The following is a 22,267-nucleotide window of genomic DNA, read 5'->3' as shown; positions in this document are numbered from 1 at the left end:
CCTAAGTCCTGAGAAGAAAGACTTTAAATGCTGGGTCATAGTATTTGATTTCTGGCTGCCTATAAGGATATTCTGAGAAGCTTTTTCAAGATTCCAAACTAAGCTACCACAAAGACTCTTATTCAGTAGGTCTTGGGTAGGGCCCTGGTATATGTATTTTACAAAATCACCTTAGGTGATCTTGATAGTTACCTCTCTATCTGTTCTCTGAGAACCCTATGATGGACTTCTTTCCATCACATTGGCCTTAAGAAGTCCTGAGGCAGAGGCTCTACTTGTGGTATATCTTGAGATCAGGTGACCTGGAATAATGCGGGCATCCCTACAACTTATCTTCACCCATCACATAAACATTTTGACCTTTTTATTGATATGTGAAGCATTGATGCCAGCTTTTGATGAAACAGAGTCTAAATATCTTTCTTTGACCTTCATTTCAGATGGAGTGTGATGATACGTGAGACTCCTAGACAAACTCCATTGCTAAGAGGACAGGTTGAAATGGATGTACCCCGATTTGAGGTAACTACTGCCCAGCTGTAATTCAGGCCAACACCTTTGTTACACAATGAAATAATAGGCAAAACCCAGAGAGAAGCTTTTGTATTATCCATGGGCTCAATGTGGATGAGATCATTGAGGATTGGAGACATATCAATCAGCAGCTTTTCTAAGAACTGTGTTAGGCACTAAGAATATAACTCATTCATCCATTTACTTATTCATTCACTCAAAGTATCTATGGAAAATTTTATGGATTACCTACTATGTGTGAGATACTGTTCTAGGAGCTGTTCTCATGTGCTAGTGGGTAAAAAAGAATGAAACAGTTCATGCTGTCATGGAGTTCAGAGCCCAGTTAAAGTGATAGAAGCAATACTTTTAATAAAGTAGTAGGAGTGTTAGTATGTAAGGAAGTAGAGAGGGGTGGGAACACCCAGCAGGTGTACCAAACCCTTCCCCCTTTCTGGGGGAAATCAAGGAAAGTTTCTCAGAAATGACATTTCAGAAGAGATCAAAGGACCAGAGGGAGTTAACCAGGATACTAAGAAAGAGGTGGCCTGTTTCAGAAAGATGGAATAGTGTATCTTGTTCCGATGGCAAGAGAGAGCATAGAATATTCACTGAACGGAACATAATATTCACATACATTTGTAATGGCTAAGGCATAGGGGACAGGGAGGAGATATGCTGGGAGAATGACTAAAGATGAGACTAGAGAAGCAATCAAGGGCCAGGCCAGGAAGAACCTAGTAATCCATGGTATAAAATTTGGGCTCTTATCTTAATAAGAATTATAGAAGTGGGTTATTTTTTCTTATTTTATTATGAGAATTTTCAAACATACTAGCTTCTTGAGCTAAATAGTAGAACTAGTTACAACTCTAGCCTACAAGATATAACTCTCAAAGACATCAAAATGCTGATTTCAATATCACAGTACATATCATTAGGCATTATATTAAAGTTTGAGACATATAATGCCAATAAGTATACAGAATCCTAACATAGAAACTATCAAAACTTTGTGTGTGTTTATCATAAATTTAAAAAATAAAAATAAAATAAAATGGTAGAGTCTACCATTAACATTTCATTATACTTGCTTTATCACATATATGTCCATCTATCCATTCTGCTAATAGAAGGGTTTTAAGCAGAAGTGCTCCATGGTACGTGGAGAAACATTTGAAGGAATAAAGACTAGAGGCAAAGCGAAAAGATAGGAGATGCTGCAATTGTCTAGGCAAAAGATGATGGTGATTTGGACTGGTGAAGTTGTAACAGGGACAAGGAGAAGTGACATATTTAAGACATATGAGGAAGATAGAATCATCAGGACCTGGTAGTTGTTTGAATGTAGGGGGTAACAGAGAGGGTGAAGTAGAAGCAGTAGTTGAGAATATAGACTCAAGAGCCAGACTACTTAGAATCAAATCCAGGCTCTACTACTTATCAGCTTCCCATTTCCTGTGCCTCAGTTTGCTGTTCTGTGAAATGGAGTTGTTATAAGGATAAGAAAGTATTTATGTATACCTTAGAACAGAGTCTGGTACAGAGTAAATATAAGTGAATACTTTTATTATTACTAATATTATTATAGAAGAGCTGCACTCTGGCATTGGGAAGATGTGGGTTCAAATCCCAGATCTATTATTTACTAGCTATGCAATATGAGATTGGTTGTTCATTTGAAACATGGACCAAAAAGTACCTCCATGAGTTTTTGAGAATTATTTAAATGAGAGCAAACAATATACGTCTCTTATTTTTAGAATGACCACAGAGCTAAGATTATATATGGGGATCTTCAACAAGAATTCTTTGATTATGGTTATTTTCAGAGAGGCAGTTGAGTTGTTGGCAGTCAGTAGAAAATAATGAGGGGATAAGGATGGGCAGCAGACTATGTCCCAGTGCTAAGATTCCAGGGCTGAACACTCCTTTTCCCCCTAGGCTGCTGCCATCCAACATCTAGAATCTGCAACCATTGAGTTGAACAAAATCCTGAAGGCCAAGTACCCCACAGAGATAATTATCGCAACCAGGTCAGTCTTCCTTTCGCTATCAAACTGGGGTGTATTTTTGCCCTCATGGGCTGTTCCTCAGTCAGACAAGGAGCTCATTTTGATAGCTTGGGGCCTAGGAAAGTATCAAATTACTGCCAACTGAAACCTGCTGATTGGAAAGTTTAGGAAAAAAATAGACGAGATTAGGGTGAGTGCTCCTGCTATTCCAAAAAGACAAAATTTCAAGCCACAGATTTAGAAGAAGGGTTACAGAAGGGAAACACAACATTCCATACTATTCAAGAGCATAGCCTAACTCCTACAGCAGGGACACATTAATTTCCATCTGACAATGGAAGAAGTCTCTGTAGAACCTACAGAGTTGTTTTCTCATAGCCTGAGCAATACATTCTCCCCTTCCAAGTAGGTGGGTCATTCATTCCTCCTGGGATTTGTTGGAGGTTTCCTGCCAAGTCTGCCACATTCTCCTTTGATAAACACTCCGCACCCAGGAACAGTCCTCCCAAAGTCATTATCTTTGTATTAAATTATATGGGCCCTTGAACCATAGCTGATTTGACCCAGGATGAAAACCTGACCTAAGTTGGATCAATTTAATTTTCTTTTCTGAAAATTCTGAATTTATGCTACAAAATTCCAGTTAAATTCTCATAGGTACTCACGCATATGACCATATGTACATGAAAAAATGGGAAAACAAAGGGAGAGGAGAGAGGAAGGACAGGGAGAGAAGGGAGATCAGGAAACAGAGACAGAAAGAACGAGAAGGAGGAAGATGTACTTTATAATAAAAAAGGGCTCTGGATATTATGGTCCATGTCACATTGCCCATCTATCTTATCTTTGCAGATTCCTGTGCTCAGCAGTGGAAGATTTTGTGGTGGATATTGTAAAGGCCTGGAGTCAGATAAAACAGAACAATACAGCAATAGAATCTGTGATTTTGAAAGTAAGTTTCCATTTCTTTTATCTAGTACTTTTAGTGGAGCCAGGGCCTTTTGATTTGTTATCTTTTAATTTATTATTTTAAGTCCAGTATAATTAATGTACACCATTATATTAGTTTCAGATGTACAATATAGTGAATCAACTACTCTATACATTACTCAGTGCTCATCATGATAAGTTTAATCCCCTTCATCTATTACACCCACCCTCGCATCCACCTCCCCTCTGATAACCATCAGTTCGATCTCTATATTCAAGAGTATGTTTTTTGGTTTGTTTCTTTTTTCTTTGCTCATTTCTTTTGTTTCTTAAATTCCACATATAAGTGATCATATGCTATTTGGCTTTTTCTGACTGACTTATTTTGCTTAGCATAATGCTCTCTAGCTCCATCCATGTTGTTGCAAATGGCAAGATTTCATTCTGTATTATGACTAATATTCCATTGAATATATATACCAATTTTTTTCAATTCTCATTATTTTTATTTTTTAAATATACTTTATTGTCAGAATGGCTTTCATACAACACCCAGTGCTCATCCCAACAAGTGCCCTACTAAATGCCCATCACCCATTTTCCCTCTCCCCCACTCCCCATCCACCCTCAGTTTATTCTCTGTTTTTAAGAGTCTCTTGTGGTTTGCCTCCCTCCCTCTCTGTTTGTAACTATTTTCCCCCTTCCCTTCCTCCATGGTCTTCTGTTAAGTTTTTAAAGATCCACATATGAGTGAAAACATATCTGTCTTTCTCTGACTGACTTATTTCACTAGGCATAATACCTTCCACTTCCATTCACATAGCTGAAAATGGCAAGATTTCATTCTTTCTCATTGCCAAGTAGTATTCCATTGTATATATAAACTATATCTTCTTTATCCATTGATCTGTTGATGGACATTTAGATTCTTTCCATAATTTGGCTATTGTTGAAAGTGCTGCTATAAACATTGGGGTACATGTGCCCCTATGCATCAGCACTCCCGTATCCCTTGGGTAAATTCCTAGCAGTGCAATTTCTGGGTCATAGGGTAGTTCCATTTTTAATTTTTTGAGGAACCTCCATACTGTTTTCCAGAGCAGCTGCACCAGTTTACATTCCCACCAACAGTGCAACAGAGTTCCCGTTTCTCCACATCCTCACCAGTATCTGTAGTTTCCTGATTTGTTCATTTTAGCCACCCTGACAGGTGTGGGATAATATCTCAGTGTGGTTTTGATTTGTATTTTTCTAATAATGAGTGATGTTGGGCATCTTTTCATGTGTCTGTTGGCCGTCTGAATGTCTTCTTTGGAGAAGTGTCTATTCATGTCTTCTGCCCATTTCTTCACTGGATTATTTGTTTTTCAGGTGTTGAATTTGGTACGTGCTTTATAGATTTTGGATACTAACCCTTTATCCAATATGTAATTTGAAAATATCTTTTCCCATTCCATCAGTTGTCTTTTAGTTTTGTTGATTGTTACCTTTGCAGTGCTGGGTTCTCTTCATGAGGTCCCAATAGTTCATTTTCGCTTTTAATTCCCTTGCCTTTGGAGATGTGTCAAGCAAGAAATTGTCGCAGCTGAGGTGAAAGAGGTCATTGCCTACTTTCTCCTCTAGAGTTTTGATGGTTTCCTGTCTCACATTTATGTATTTCATCCATTTTGACTTTATTTCTGTGAATGGTGTAAGAAATTGGTCTAGTTTCATTCTTCTGCATGTTGCTGTCCAGTTCTCCCAGCACCATTTGCTAAAGAGACTGTCTTTCTTCCATTGGATGCTCTTTCCTGCTTTGGAAAAGATTAGTTGGCCATACATTGATGGGTCCAGTGCTGGGTTCTGTATTCTATTCCATTGGTCTCTGTGTCTGTTTTTGTGCCAATACCATGCTGTCTTGAGGATTACAGCTTTGTAGTAGAGGCTAAAGTCTGGGATTGTGATGCCTCCCGCTTTGGTTTTCTTCTTCAATATTACTTTGGCTATTCGGGGTCTTTTGTGATTCCATACAAATTTTAGGATTGTTTGTTTTAACTTTGAGAAGTATGCCAGTGCAATTTTGATTGGGATTGCATTGAATGTGTAGATTCCTTTGGGTAATATTTTCATTTTAAAAATATTTATTCTTCCAACCCATGAGCATGGAATATTTTTCCATTTCTTTGCATCTCCATAAATTTCCTTTATAAGTTTTCTTTACTTTTCAGTATGCAGATATTTTACATCTTTGGTTGGGTTTATTCCTAGGTATTTTATGGCTCTTGGTGCAATTGAAAATGGAGTCAGTTTCTTTACTACTCTTTCTGTTGCTTCATTATTGGTGTATAAAAATGCAACCGATTTCTGTACATTGATTTGTATCTGAGACTTTGCTGAATTCATGGATCTGTTCTAACAGACCATTGGTGGAATCTTTCAGGTTTTCCATGTAGAGTCTCATGTTGTCTGCTAAAAGTGAAAGTTTGACTTCTTCTTTGCCAATTTGGATGCCTTTTATTTCATTTCATTGTCTGGTCGCTGATGCTAGGACTTCCAACACTATGTTAAACAACAATGGTGAGAGTGAGCATCCCTGTCGTGTTCCTGATCTCAGGGGGAACGTTCTCAGTTTTTCCCCATTGAGGATGATATTAGCTGTGGGCTTTTCATATATGGCTTTTATATTGTTTAAGTATGTTCCTTCTATCCCGACTTTCTTGAGGGTTTTTATTTAAGAAAGGATGCTAAATTTTGTCAAATGCTTTTCTGCATTGATTGACAGGATCATATGGTTCTTTTCTTTTCTTTTATTAATGTGATATATCACATTGATTGATTTACAACTATTGAATCAGCCCTACAGTTCAGGAATGAATCCCACTTGATCATGGTGAGTAATTCTTTTTATATGCTGTTGAATTCAATTTGCTAGTATCTTGTTGAGAATTTTCGCATCCATGCTCATCAGGGATATTGGCCTGTAATTCTCCTTTTTTGTGGGGTATCTGTCTGGTTTAGGAATCAAGGTAATGCTGGCATCATAGAATGAGTCTGGAAGTTTTCCTTCCACTTCTATTTTTTGGAAAAACTTGAGAAGGATAGGTATTAGCTGCTAGAATTCCCCATGGAAGCCATCTGGTCCAGGACTCTTATTTTGGGGGAGATTTTTGATAACTGATTCAATTTCTTCACTAGTTATGGGTCTGTACAAATTTTCTATTTCTTCCTGTTTGAGTTTTGGTAGTGTATAGGTGTCTAAGAATATAGGTGTCCTTTTCTTGCAGATTATACAGTTTTTGGCATATAATTTTTCATACTATTCTCTTTTAATTGTTTGTATCTCTGTGATGTTGGTTGTGATCTCTCCTCTTTCATTTGTGATTTTATCTGTTTGGGTCCTTTTTCTCTTCGTTTTGAGAAGCCTGGCTAGAGGTTTATCAATTTTCTTTATTTTTCATAAAACCTCTTAGTTTCATTGATCTGTTCTACTGTTTTTTAAAATTCTATATTGTTTATTTCTGCTGTGATCTTTATTATTTCTTTTCTTCTGTTGATTTGGGGTTTCTTTGTTGTTCTGCCTCTAGTTCCTTTAGGTGTGCTGTTAGATTTTGTATTTGAGGTTGTTCTTGTTTCTTGAGATAGGCCTGGATTGCAATGTATTTTCCTCTTAGGACTGCCTTTGCTGCATCACAAAGGGTTTATATTGTTATGTTTCATTTTCATTTGTTTCCATATATTTTTTAATTTCTTCTCTAATTGCCTGGTTGACCCATTCATTCTTTAGTAGGATGTTCTTTAACCTCCATGCATTTGGAGGTTTTCCAAACTTTCTCCTGTGGTTGATTTCACGTTTCATAGCATTATGATCTGAAAATGTGCATGGTATGATCTCAATTCTTTTACATTTATTGAAGGCTGTTTTGTGACCCAGTATGTGATCCATCTTGGAGAATGTTCCATGTGAACTCGAGGAGAATGTGTATTCTGCTGCTTTAGGACACAAAGTTCTGAATATATATGTCAAGTCCATCTAGGCTAGTTTATTGATTATTGTTTATTGGCCATTGTTTATTGATTTTCTGTCTAGATGATCTGTCCGTTGTTGTAAGTGAAGTATTAAAGTCCCCTGCAATTACCACATTCTTACCAATGAGATTGCTTATGTTTATGATTAATTGTTTTATGTATTTGGATGCTATCGAATTGGGTGCACAAACATTTATAATTGTTAGCTCTTCTTGATGGATAGACCCCATAATTATGAAATAGTGTCCTTCTTCATCTCTTGTTACAGCCTTTAGTTTAAAATCTAGTTTGTCTGATAGAAGTATGGCTACTCCAGCTTTCTTTTGGCTTCTAGTAGCATGATAGATGGTTCTCCATCCCCTCATTTTCAATTTGAAGGTGTCTTCAGGTCTAAAATAAGTCTCTTGTAGACAGAAAATACATGGGTCTTGTTTTTTTTTTTATCCATTCTGATACCCTATGTCTTTTGATTGGAGCATTTAGTCCATTCATATTCAGTGTTATTACTGAAAAATATGGGTTTAGAGTCATTGGGTTATCTGTAGGTTTCATGCTTGTAGTGATGTCTCTCGTACTTTGTGGTCTTTGCAACATTCCACTCACAGAGTTCCCATTAGGATCTCTTGTAGGGTTGGTTTAGTGGTGATGAATTCCTTCAATTTTTTGTTTGGGAAAACCTTTATCTCTCCTTCTATTCTTAATGACAGGCTTGCTGGATAAAGGATTCTTGGCTGCATATTTCTTCCTATTCAGCATATTGAAAATTTCCTGCCACTCCTTTATGGCCTGCCACATTTCAGTAGGTAGGTCTGTTACTACACTTACATGTCTAACCTTGTAGGTTAAGGCCCATTTATACCTAGCTGCTTTCAGAATTCTCTCTTTATCTTTGTATTTTGCCAGTCTCACTATGATATGTTGTGCAGAAGATCGACTCAAGTTACGTCTGAAGGGAGTTCTCTGCGCCTCCTTGATTTCAATGTCTGTTTTCATTCCCCAGGTTGGGGAAGTTCTCAGCTATGATTTGTTCAAGTACATCTTCAGCCCCTTTCTCTCTATCTTCTTCTTCTGGAACTCGTATGATACAGATATTGTTCCATTTCATTGAATCACTTAGTTCTCTAATTCTCCCCTCATGGTCCAGAATTTTTTTCTCTCTTTTTCTCAGCTTCATCTTTTTCCATAATTTTATCTTCTATTTCACTTAATCTCCCCTCTGCCTCTTCAATAGTCTCTGTCACCACCTCTAGTTTATTTTGCACCTCACTGACAGCATTTTTGAATTCATCCTATTTTTTAGTTCCTTGACCTCTACAGCAATAGATTCTCTGCTGACTTCTATGCTTTTTTTCAAGCCCAGCAATTAATCTTATGACTATTATTCTAAATTCTTGTTCAGTTATATCGTTATATATCTGTTTTGATCAATTCTTTAGCTGTCATTTCTTCCTGGTATTTCTTTTGGGTAGAATTCTTCCATTTCATCATCTTGGCTAGTTTTCTGTCCCTTCTGCATTTTAAAGACTTGTTATGTGCCCTGTGAGCACTACTATATTAAAGAGACATCACACACTGTCCAGGGCCTGGCCCTGCAGGAGGTGTTTTTTTGGAGAGTGTTACTTGCTCTCTGTTGTGACTTTGGTTACTTTATCTCCCTCCTCGTAGTGATGTTTTGGACCCTCCACCAGGTGTGCTTTGATTTGTTCATTGAAATAGACCTGGAAAGGAAAGCAAGCAAACAAACAAACAAAAAGCAAAGACACAAAACAAAAACACACAAACACACACAGAAACAAACCAAAAAAACCCCACAAACAACCAGAAACACCAGCTACAAGTAAACAACAGGGTGGAGGCATGCTGATGGAAGAGGCCTTATCCCATACAAAGAGAGAAATGACAGGGATGGGGAAAAATAAAAAATAAACATTGACCAGATAGAGAAGCTGTATGGCTTAATCCAGAGAGAGAGAAAGGAAAATAAAGGAGGTGGGGAGAAAGAAAAGAAAAGAAAATTGACCAAAGAAACTCTACAGCTTAATCCAGAGAGATTAAGGAAAGTAAAGAAGGAGGCAGGGAAAAAGAAAAGAAAAGAAAATTGACCAGACAGAAAAACTATTCAGCTTAATACAGAGAGAGAGAGAAAATAAAATAAAGAAGGTGTAGAACATGTATCAAGAGAACAGATTAAATATTTCTGCTTAAAAAAAAAAACAACAACCAAAGTAACCAGACTAGAGGAGGGAGGAGATAAGAAGGAAAAAAAGAAGGAAGAATATATCTATATAATAAGAATTGTCCAAGAGTTACATCAGACAAGGCAATAGCGTTGGTCTGGAGGAGGGGATGTCTGGTTTGTCAGTGTCAATCCCACTCTAGTAGATATGCAGTTAACAGGCGAGGAGGAGCGTGGTTTGGTGAGGCGGATCCCGCCTCCACTGTGGGCCCTCTGTCCATTCTCTGAAGCCCCACTTATGGCCCATCAGGTTGTCTTGGTGGATCCCTGGACACAACTGTTTCCTGCCTCCCAGATTCTTGGAGTTCAAAGTCCTTTGGATTCAACACTGCTTTGTTTGAGAGAGGAGGGAACTTTGGATTCCCCTACTTCTCCACCATGTTGGCCCCTCCTTCCATCTCCTCACTTCTGAAGGACTTCAGCTTTGACCCGCTCAGATCCTTTGGGGGTGGTCGTGCTGAGCAATGGCCAGGTGCTGGCCCACCCCCCAGGAACATGCACGAGACTGCATTGCTGCCAATGCCCAGAGACTGTGGTTGGGTGCCAGCCCTCCCCAGGAAAATTTCACATGATCTTGTAGCAGCAGCACTTCAGGGATTATGAAAAATCATAACACACATCTAGTGCCAGGCTTCACCCTTAACATTCTTGTTCCAACACCAGTAAATGTGGTTGTTCTCCAGGGTCCGCTGGGACCTTTGCCTGGGGGGTGGCCGCACAGCCTCTACCAACCAAATACCCCAGCAGGGGAACCGCTGCTCCCCATATGGACTGAGGACCCCTCGGACCTCACTCTCTGCTCCCAGGGATTCGCCCTTCCCACAAGAGCACCGCCAGGTACCAGGCTGTAGAATTTCAGACTCTGCACTCCCCTGTTTGTAGAGTCCTAATGGAATTTAAACCCTCTCCTTTCTCCTTTCTCCCTTTTTTGTTCAGTACCTGCAGCTATTTCCACTTTTCCCCTTTCTCTCCAGCTTATTTTTGTGGGGGTTGGTTTTCCCGTACTCTCCCCCCATCTCTGTCCTCTCTCTGCAAGCAAAAACAGCTCCCTGCCCTCCACAGCTTCTCTCTCCCCTCGTTCACCTCTCTGCACTGTGTACCTGCCAAGTTCTGTGGTTCAGGTTGTGCAGATTGTTGTCTTAATCCTCAAATCAGTTTTCTTCATGTGTAGGATAGTTTAGTGTTGATTTGGCTGCATTTCAGGGACAAAAGATACAAAAAACTTACATGCTGTTCTGCCATTTTGGCCCCTCCTATACCACTTCTTTATCCATTCATCAGTCGATGGACACTTGGGCTGCTTCCATATCTTGGCTATTGTAAATAATGCTACAATAAACATACGGTTACATGTATTTTTTGAATTAGTGTTTTCATTTTCTTTGGGTAAATAGCCAGTAATGGAATTACTGGATCTCATGGTAATTCTATTTTAATGTTTTGAGGCGTTTCAATACTGTTTCAGTTGTTGCTCCACCAGTTTGCATTCTCACCAACAGTGAACGATGGTTCCATTTTCTCCACGTCCTTGCCAACACTTTTTTCTTGTGTTTCTGATGTTTGCCATTCTGACAGTTGTAAGGTGATATCTCATTGATGTTTTGATTTCCATGTCCCTGATGCTTAGTGATGTTGAGCATCTTTTCATGTGTCTGTTGGCCATCTAGATGTCTTCTTTGGAGAAATGTCTGTCCATGCCTTCTGCCCATTTTTTAATTGGGTTATTTGTTTTGTGGGTGTTGAGTTTGATAAGTTCTTTATATATTTTGGATACTAACTTTTTATTGGATATGTCATTTGCAAATATTTTCTCCCATTCCATAGGTTGCCTTTTAGTTTTGTTGATTATTTCCTTCTCTGTGCAGAAGCTTTTTATTTTGATATAGTCAGAATATTTTTTTCCCTTGCCTAAGGGAACCTATCTAGAAAAAGTTGCTATGGTTGATGTCAGAGAAGTTACTGCCTGTGCTCTCTTCTAGGATTTTTATGGTTTCATGTCTCACATTTAGGCCTTTAGACCATTTTGAGTTTGTGTGTGTGTGTATCGTGTAAGAAAGTGGTCCAGTTTCTTTCTTTTGCATGTTGCTGTCCAGTTTTCCTAACACTATTTGTTTAAGGAACTGTCTTTTTCCCAGTGGATATTCTTTCCTGCTTTGTCGAAGATTAATTGACCATATAATTATGGATTTATTTCTAGGTTTTCTATTCTGTTCTATTAATCTCTGTGCCTATTTTTTGTGCCAGTACCATACTGTTTTGATCACTACAGCTTTGTAATATAACTTGAAGTCTGGAATTTTGATGCCTCCAGCTTCACTTTTCTTTTTCAAGATTGCTTTGCCTATTCAGGGTCTTTTGTGGTTCCATATAAATTTTAGGATTGTTTCTTCTATTTTTTTGAAAAATGCTGGTGGTATTTTGATAAGGATTGTATTAAATGTGTAGATTGCTTTGGGTAGTATAGACATTTTAATAATATTTGTTCTTCCATACCATGAGCATGGAATGTCTTTCCATTTCTTTGTGTCATCTTCAGTTTCTTTCATCAGTGTTTTACAGTTTTCAGAGTACAGGTCTTTTACCTCCTTGGCTGGGTTTATTCCTAGGTATCTTAATGTTTTGGTTGCAATTGTAAGTGGGAATGTTTTCTTAATTTCTTTTTCTGCTACTTCATTATTGGTGCATAGAAATGCAACAAATTTCTATACATTGATTTTGTATCATGAGACTTTACTGAGTTCATTTACCATTTCTAGCAATTTTTTGGTGGAGACTTTTTGGGTTTCTATGTACATGTAGTATCATGTCATCTGCAAAAAAAAAGTGAAAGTTTGACTTCTTCCTTGCTCATTTGGATGCTTTTTATTTCTTTTTGTTGTTTGTTTGCTGTGGCTAGGACTTCCAGTACTGTGTTGAATAAAAGTGGTGAGATGGGACATCCGTGTCGTGTTCCCAACCATAGAGGAAAAGCTCTCAGTTTTTCTCCATAAGGATGATATTAGCTATGGGTTTTTCACCAATGGCTTTTATTATGTTGAGTTATGTTTGTAAGTTTATTTCTGGGCTCTCTATTCTGTTCTATTGATCTATGTGTCTATTTTTGTGCCAGTACCTTACATCTTGAAGTACATCTTTGTAGTACATCTTGAAATCTGGGACTGTAATACCTCCTATTTTGTTCTTCTTTCTCAAGATTGCTTTGACTATTTGGGGTCTTTTGTGGTTCCATACAAATTTAAGGATTATTTGTTCTAGTTCTGTAAAAGCTGCTGTTGATAATATGATAGGTATTGCATTAAATGTGTATTGCTTTGGGTAGTATGGACATTTTAACAATTTTTTTTCCCAGTCCATGAACATGGAATATCATTCCATTTGTTTGTGTCATCTTTAATTTCTTTCATCAGTGTTTTCTGGTATTCAGGGTACAGATCTTTCACCACCTTGGTTAAATTTATTCTGAGATATTTTATTATTTTTGGTGCAATTGTAAAAGGGATTGTTTTCTTAATTTCTCTTTATGCTACTTCATTATCAGTGTATAGGTTTCTGTATATAAATTCTGTATCCTGTGACTTTACTGAATTCATTTATCAGCTCCAGTAGTGTTTGTGTGTGTGTGTGTGTGTGTGTGTGTAGTCTTTAGGGTTTTCTATATACAGTATGATGTCATCTGCAAATAGTGAAAGTTTACTGCTTCCTTACCAATTTGGATGCTTTTTATTTTTGTTATCTGATTGCTGTTGCTAGGATTTCCACTACAATGTTGAATAAAAGTGGTAACAGTTGGCATCCTTGTCTTGTTCCTGATCTTAGGGGAAAAGCTCTGAGTTTTTCACCATTTACTATGATGTTCACTGTGGGCTTTCATATGTGATCTTTATTATATTGAGGCATGTTCCCTCTAAACATACTTTATTGAGGATTTTTATCATAAATGGATGTTTTACTTTGTCAGATGCTTTTTCTACATCTGTAGAAATAATCACATGGTCTTTATCCTTTCTCTGGTTGATGTGATGTATCACACTGATAAATTTGCAAATACTGAACCATGTTGCATCCCAGGAATTAATCCCATTTGATCATGGTTAATGATTTTTTTAATGTATTGTTGGGTTTGATTTGCTAGTGTTTTCTTGAGGATATTTGCATTTATGTTAATCAGAGATATTGGCCTATAGTTTTCTTTTTTTTTTTTGTATTGTTTTTATCTGGTTTTGTTATCATGGTAATGCTGACTTGATATAATGAATTTGGAAGCTTTCCTTGCTCTTTTGTTTTTTTGGAATAGTTTCAGAAGAATGGGTTTTACCTCTTCTGTAAATATTTGGTAGAATTCACCTGTGAATCCAGATGGTTCTGGACTTTTGTTTATTCAGAGTTTTTTTTGATTGCTGATTCAATTTCATTGCTGGTAATCAGTCTGTTCAAATTTTCGATTTCTTCCTAATTCAGTTAAGGGAAGTGACTTGTTGCTAAAAATTTATCCATTTCCTCTAGGTTGTCCAATTTGTTGGCATATAATTTTCATAATATTCTCTCATAATCTTTTACCATTCTGTGTTATCATTTTTTATTTCTCTTCTTTCATTTCTGATTTTGTTTATTTGAGTCCTCTTTTTTTTCTATTGTTTTGGGGTTTTGTTCTTTTCTTTTTCTATCTCCTTTAGGTGTAAGGTTAGGTTGTTTATTTGAAAATTTTCTTGCTTCTTGAAGTAGACCTGTATTACTATTAATTTCCCTCTTAGAACAACTTTCCTGCACTGCAAAGATTTTGGACTTTGTGTGTTCATTTTCATTTTTCTGCATATATTTTTTGGTTTCCCTTTTATTTTTGGTTGACCTATTCATGTTTAGTAGCATGCTATTTAACCTCCATGTATTCGTTTTCTTTCCTGATTTTGTCTGGTGGTTGATTTCTAGTTTCATTGTATCAGAAAAGATGCATGATATGACTTCAATCTTTTTTAATTTGTTGAGACTATTTTATGGCCAAACATGTGATCTAACCAGGGAATATTCCATGTGCACTTGAAGAGAGTGTGTATTCCACCGTTTTAGGATAGAATATTCTCAATATATCTATTAGATCCATCTGGTCAACAGTATCATTTAAAGCCACAGTTTCCTTATTGATTTTCTGTTGGATGATTTACCCATTGATGTAAGTGAGGTGTTAAAATCCCCTGATATTATTGTATTACTATCAGTTACTTCCTGTATGGTTTTTAATAGCTGCTTTATGTATTTGGGTGTATCCATGTTGGGTGCATAAATATTTATAATTATTATATCTTCCTGTTGGATTGGTCCCTTTATGATTATATAGTGTCTTTCTTTGGCACTTGTTAGGGTCTTTGTTTTAAAGTCTATTTTGTCTGATATAAGAATTGCTACCCTAGATTTCTTTTCACTTCTATTGGCATGATAAATGTTTTTTCTATCCCTTAACTTTCAGTCTGCATGTGTCTATAGGTCTGAAATGAGTCTCTTGTATGCAACATATAGATGGTCTTTTTTCTGTATAAATTTTTAAGTTTATTTGAGAGAGAGCATGAGTGTGGTAGGGGCAGAGAGAGAGGGGAGAGAACGAATCCCAAGAAGGCTCTGCACTGTCAGGACAGAGCTCAATGCGGGATTCAAACTCATGAACCATGAGATCTTGACCTGAACCAAAAGCAGTAGTCGGATGCTTAACCAACTGAGCTACCCAGGCACCCCAGTGTATAGATGGGTGTTACTTTTTTAGCCATTATATCACCCTATGACTTTTGAGTCCATTTGCATTCAAGGTAATTATTGAAAAGTATATACATATTACCATTTTGTTACTTGTTTCATGATTGTTTTTATAGTTCTTCTGTGTTCCTTACTTCTCTTGCTCTCTTCTCTCATGGCTTGCTGGCTTTCTTTAGTGACATACTTGAATTCCTTTATCTTTATTTTTTTGGATATCCACTACTAGTTTTATTTGTGGTTACCATTAGGTTTGGATATAACATCTTCTACATATAGCAGTCTATATTAAGTTGATGGCCATTTAAGTTTGAACCCATTCTAAAAGCAGTAAATTTTAACCTCTCTCCAACTTCACGTTTTAGGTATATGGTGTCATTGTTTTATTTTGTGACTCCCTTAACTGATTTTATAGATATACTTAATTTTACCGCTTTTGTGCTTCCTACTTGTCTTACTTCTGCCTATGGTTTTTCTTTCCACTCAAAGAATCTCCTTTAACATTTATTGTAAGATTGGTTTAGTAGTGATGAATTCCTTTAACTTTTGTTTGGGAAGCGATCTTTCCTACTATTCTGAACTATAGCTTTGCTGGATCGAGTATTCTTGGCTACAAGTTTTTTTCTTTCAGCACTTTGAATATATTATGCCACCCCTTCTGGCCTGCAAAGTTTCTGCTGAAAAATCAGCTGATAGCCTTTTGTGGTTTTTCTTGTAAGTAGTTATCTCTTTTTCTCCTGCTGCTTTTAAAATTCTCTCTTTATCACTATTTTTTGCCATTTTAATTACCATGTGTCTTGGTATGGACCTCCTTGGGTTGATTTTGTCAGGGAATCTCTGTGCTTCCTGGATCTGGAAATTTTTTCCTTAGATTAGGGAATATTTTCAGCTATTATTTCTTCAAATAAATATTCTGCAATCTTTTCTCTCTCTTTTCCCTCTAGGATCCCCACAATGTGGATGGTGTTATGCTCGATGGTGTCACTGAGCTCCCTTAATCTATTCTCATTTTTTATTATTCTGTTTTCTTTCTCTTGTTCACCCTGCTTGATTTTCATTACTCTATCCTCCAGGTCACTCATCTGTTCTTCGGCTTCTGTATATTTAATTTCAATTTTTGATTTTTTTCATCTCTGATTGGTTCTTTTTTATGTGTTCTGTTTCTTTGTTGAGGGTCTCACTAAGGTCCTCCACTCTTTTCTCAAATTCAGTGACTATATTTATGGCCATTACTTTAAATTCTCTATCAAGCATATTAGTTATATCCATTTTGTTTAGCTCTCCTGCTGTGATTTTGCCCTGTTCTTTAATTTGGGACACATTCCTCTGTGTCATTTTTTTATAACTCTTTATACTTGTTTCTATGTGTTAGAAAAGTCAGCTATGCCTCCTGTTCTTGAAAGTAGTAGCCTTATTAAAAAAAAAAAAGAGGCCCTGCAGTGCAGTGTCCTCTGCTTACCAGAACCTGGCACTTCAAGAGTGTCTCCTGTGTGTTGTGTGTACCCTGGTCTTGTGGCTGAGCTGTTTTTGTCTTTAGTCGAGTCATCTGAAATGGTTCTCTTTGCCTGTTGTGGGTAGTGTTTCATCCTTGTGTGGTTAATGGGCCAGTTTGGAGCCACATTAGGCTTGAGGTGGGTCAGACCAGGCATTTGTCAGATCTGCCAAGACCAAACTGCAGGATGCTCTCCCTGTGTTGCCCCCTGAGAGGCTTTTGTTGGTAGGCAGGGCACTCTCCCTGTGTTGTACCCTGAGAAGCTTTCATTGGTGGTTGAGGGCTGCAGTCAAACCATATGTCTGCCCCCAGCCCACTGCTTGAGCTGCAGTAGAACTGATGTGTGTGGTTATCTTCCCCTCTCCCCAGAGCAGAAGTCACTTTGGAGTGGTGCTGGCGCCTGTCCTGGCTGCTTGCACAATGCCATGCTTGTGTCCTCACTTTGGATGGACTCCTGCCAAGGGCATGTTTGATGGGGTGGGTCCACAGAATTCAGGGAGTGGGGTGCCCAGTATTAGCAAGGTGTGTGCCTGTCTCTGTGGGAGAGGACGTGCAGCTTCTTTGGAGAACTGCTGAGGATGGGTTGAAGGGGGCAGGTCCACAGAAGTGCACAGGGGTGGGGTGTGCTGTTAGCAAGCTAGGTAGAAAGTGTTCCTCTTGGTTCCCACAGGTGTCTGTGTTTCTAGGCTGGGAGCGGGGGAAGGAAATGGCACCTGCCAGCTCTTTTATTCTTGGAGAAGTTTCCTAAGGATCCCTGTCCTTCCAGCACACGTTCTGAGATTAGTAAATAAATCTCCTTCCCATATGCCCCCAAGTGTTTATCAAACTGCTGCTTCTATGCTGTATCTCAGTGGGGTTGTTTTGTTGTGTCTTTAAGGGTAGAAACTCAGTTTCCTCTCACCTTCCAGCTCTTCCATAACTGAGCCCACTGATTTTTAAAGTTCCTGGTGTTGAGCCCCACTGATTATAGGAACTCACAAAGCCCCTCTGGTTTTCAAAGCCAAATGTTATGGGGGTTTGTCTTCTCAGTGTGTCCCCTGTACCTGGGGTGCCTTGTGTGGTGTCTTCTCTCCCTTCTCTGTACTTTGGTGTCCTTCCAACCTGCATAGTCTCACAGGTCATTTTGGTTCCCAACCATGTCTCTGCCCTTCCTCCAACTGTCAATGTGGCCTCTTCTCTATGATTAGCTGTGGATAATCTGTTCTGCTGGTCTTTGGGTCATCTTCTGCATTATTTACACTGATGTGGCTGTTATGTAGGTGTATCCATGGGATGAGGTGATCTTAGGATCCTCCTACTCTGCCATCTCCCTGGAAGTCCCAGGGCCCCCTTTTTAATGACAAGCAAATGTGAAGGCACCTGAGTGGCTCAGTCAATTAAGTGTCCAACTCTAGATTTCGGCTCAAGTCATGAGCTCACAGGTTTGTGAGTTCAAGCCCCATATGGTGCTCTGAGTGTGGAGTCTGCTTGGGATCCTTTCCCTCTCTCTCTCCTCTCCCTTGTGCTCTCTCTCTCTCTCTCTCAAAATAAATAAATAAACTTAAGAAAAGGAAATGTGCCTTTCACTGGGTATTGTAAAAGAAAGGGAATGAGAAGAGGCTGGTATGCCTCCATTATGGGAGAAGTCTGACCTCATCAAACTTCCATCTCACCAAATGAAGAGTGGCATTATGCATGCTAATACATGTACCATGTACCTAAGCATATGCCAAGCATCTGCTTACACATAGACACAAGTGTACACCAAGCATGTATGGACATGGTTGTATACTAGAACATACATGAAAATATGTACAAATACATGCTAGAAATACACCCACATTAACCTCTATAATAACCTCTAAATAATAACCTCTGTATAACAGCCTCTCTATAATAACAACAGCACCAATAGTTAACTTATATAACACTTACACTATGCCAGGAAATGTTTAAGGATTTTTAATGCATTAATTTATTTAATCTTCACAACTGCCCTAGAATATAAAAGCACATAGAGGTTAAGTAACTTGCCTCAGGTCACAAACTATTAAGTGATGGAGCTGGAAATCAAGCCATAATCACTGAATGCAGTCCCCAAACATATGCATATACCAAGGCAGACACTAGACACCCACGCAGAGGTACACCCACATCCATAGGAGCATGCCCATAGAAACGCCAATCCAGTAATTTTTCTCTTTCCTCAAGTTTACCACATTACATATCATTTTACAGGCCAGTCTGACATGAGAAAAACTTGGCAATATACATTGATGCCTGTAGCTGCTCAAAAGCAAACGATATCTGTTTGATACCCTAGCACCCTTTGGCTATCTCATCACATCTACCAAGTACTTCTTTCCTCAAACTTTTATCTCCTCACATTCAACTTTCTATGCTCAGGGTTCCTGGGCAACTACTATCTCTCCCCACCTCTCACATACCACCCAGTTCCTTATTCTGTCCTTTCAAGCACTAACCTCTCATAACAATGCCCTGTCCCCTTCATCATTACACAGAGCGACATAATGTATGACAAGCTCAGTGCCCTGATTGATATCCTGGCTGAGGAGGCAGCAGTTGAGAAAAGTGCTACAGTATGTGCAGACAGTGGAAAGGCAGATGGAAAGCCCTTCATCCCTCAAATAGACCACATAGCCAAGTGCAAGTTGGAGCTGGCCACAAAGGCCCAGAATCTCCAGAAATCCTTGAAGCTCATCATATTCCAAGTTGAACAAGGTAAGGGTCCCAGAGTTGTGGCAATTGAGGTAAAGGAAAGAGAAGGCTCCAGTGGATGGTTTACTGGTCTCCCTCACTCTGGGCACTCCGGGTCTTCTATTTGACTCCACTGCCAAAACTTGACTAGATTCTGTATTCATATAGTATTCAAAGTCAGTCTTCAGACTGATAATTTGAAAAACCTCAGTCCTAATAAGCTGTCTCTTTGGCTCCTCCTACCTCCCAGACACTCAATCCTTGCAACTCATTTATTTTTGGAACTAACACTCATCCTAAACAATTACAGCTCCCAAGAGGTCTGGCTCAAAGCTCTGTCAGCTTCCACCACCAGCCATGGAATTTTTTTCCACCTATTCCTGTTTCCTTCCAATCCATAAGCCTGTGACTATTTTAAAAAGAAAATAGTGTTCATCTCTGCATGTCTTATATAGTATTAATCAGGCACAAGGACCCTGAGAGTGGTCCTGGGATCTCTGGCATTGACTGCCATTTCCCACAACTCATGACATCTGTAAGCTTCCAACTCAGTATGAAAACTCTTTAAACTCCTCCAACTTCTTAATTTAACATTTTGGCTCCCACTTCTACCCACAATGCTTCCTTGAAAAACATATCAGAAAATGGTATAAGACCATGTGTTCTTGAACTGGTGGAGTTGAGAAGTCCACATAGCAATGAAGTCCCTTGGATGGCCTCTGACTTTTAGCCATGGCACTTTCTCCTGCCTTGGTTCCTTTAGTTACAGCCTCAGCAAGTTTCCAAAAAAGAAGGAAAATCTCCATTATGCACTGGGAATGAAGTAAACAGCTTGTTTGCCTCTATTTCTGTAGTTAAGTTTCCAAGTGGGGATGTACCCATAATCTTATCACAACTAACTCTCAGTCTCCTCCATGAACATATAAGTCAGATTTAGAGGTGCAGCTTGTGGCCATGGGACAGAGAAAGGCACATCTAGTAGAATAGGGATTGAACCTATGAGGTTTGGCACAGGCTGAGCATCTGAGCCATACAACATATACGCTGGTGAAAGGAAGGAGGCTTCTCAAATATTCTTGTAATGGGTGAAACATTTGGATGAAAGAATGGCATGGTCCTAGAGGCTCAAGTCTGGAAAACAGTCCTGTGAGTAAATGTATTAACAAAGATGATAATGGAGGTAGAAGAGCAGAGGGTTTTCCACCTTTCTCCCTCTGCCCCTGGCTCTGAGCTTCTACTCACACCACATTTACTGAGTGGCAGAAAAAGAGTAACCAGTAAAATAGAGAAAGCTCAAGTATGGATATGAAGAGACATGGGGGAAACACTGTAAGGAAGCTAAGACTACAAACAGCATTATGGAAGAGAGGAGATGGTCAGATGGGGGTCTCTACTGGCATTAACTAAACGAAAGAAATGCTTAAGAAAAGTTCAACAAATGTGACCAATCCTCCTTCCTTTATTTCTTCCTCCTTCCTTCCCTCCTTCTCTCCTTCTCTCCCTCCCTCGTTCTCTCCTTTTCTCTCTCCCTCCTTTCCTACCTTGCTCTCTCCCTCCCTTCCTACCTTGCTCTCTCCCTCCCTCCCTCTCATCTTTCCTTCCTACCTTGCTTCCTCCCTCTCTCCTTCCTTCCTTTTTTCCTTCCACTTTTTCTCTGTAGTTCTTGATGAGCAAAGCCGTCAGACAATATCGGTTAAGAACTTTACTTCAACTTTCTTCCTAGAAGATGACTTAAAAGACATTAGCCAGATGAGCCCAAGACACCGTAAGGATCTTTCTCTCCTTCTCTTATTCTATCCTTTATCACTGTTTTCTAGTTCCCATGGAATTAAGATGTGTTTTCATGCATCTTTCTTTAGCCATAATCCTACTCTGTGGTAGATATCTCTCCCTATGTCCTAGAAACTTCACAGTATAAGATCCCATGCCAATGTCCAGAAGTAATGACCTCTTTAAGTACTTTGAAAAGGCTGGCCTGATGAAACCCAAGATTTGAAGCAAGCAACCCAACCTTACTGTTCTCTCAGAGGAAGTCCCTGTTCATCTAAGATGATCCCTCTTTGGAATGAGAACCTTGATTATAATCTAAGAGAAAGTCATTGAGTTTGACCATGGTTCCACAGAGAAAATAGGGTGAAATGCAAGTGGGGGGAAGGGCTTCCTTGTTTGTATCTGACACCAAGGTGACATCTTTTGTGTCTAGGTTCCCATCATGGCACTTTGTCTTCTATATCTTCTCTCAAAAGTGAAGACCTAGACAACCTCAATTTGGAGCACTTATATTTCACACCTGAAACTATGTAAGTATTTAGCCCTACCACCATTTTATGACTTTTCCTTTCTCTGGTTAAGAGTAGCCTAAGGATATTGAGTCAAATCCTGACTCTACTTACTAGTTGTGTGACCTTACACAAGTAATTCAACCAATCTGAACCTAAATTTTCTCATGTATAAGATGAAGATAATTGTAGAACTAGCCACATAGGCTTCTTGTGTTTATTCAGTTTATATACACACAGTACTTGCATTGAACAGTGCTTAGCATCCACAGTTAAGTACTATATGTGTTAACATAATTATTGTTATTCTTATTGTAAATACTTGATAAATATTAGCTGTTGTTATTGCAAAGGACCTGTT

General features: G+C 38.6%; 1 protein-coding gene across 1 annotated transcript in view; it reads left to right on the top strand.

Moving 5' to 3' along the window:
- Positions 1–22,267, top strand: part of DGKK (diacylglycerol kinase kappa) — a 163,528-nt gene that overhangs the window by 122,873 nt on the left and 18,388 nt on the right. The window contains exons 12-17 of the mRNA XM_047843840.1: positions 441–522; positions 2,458–2,549; positions 3,381–3,480; positions 19,432–19,651; positions 21,288–21,392; positions 21,831–21,927. Of these exons, the coding sequence (XP_047699796.1) occupies positions 441–522; positions 2,458–2,549; positions 3,381–3,480; positions 19,432–19,651; positions 21,288–21,392; positions 21,831–21,927 (696 nt within the window). The remainder of the gene's footprint in view (positions 1–440; positions 523–2,457; positions 2,550–3,380; positions 3,481–19,431; positions 19,652–21,287; positions 21,393–21,830; positions 21,928–22,267) is intronic.

Source organism: Prionailurus viverrinus, chromosome X (assembly GCF_022837055.1).
Source record: "Prionailurus viverrinus isolate Anna chromosome X, UM_Priviv_1.0, whole genome shotgun sequence".
In the NCBI taxonomy this organism is placed as follows: Eukaryota; Metazoa; Chordata; class Mammalia; order Carnivora; family Felidae; genus Prionailurus; species Prionailurus viverrinus.
Note: the sequence above shows the minus strand (reverse complement) of the source record. Positions and strands in the feature narration are given on the sequence as shown.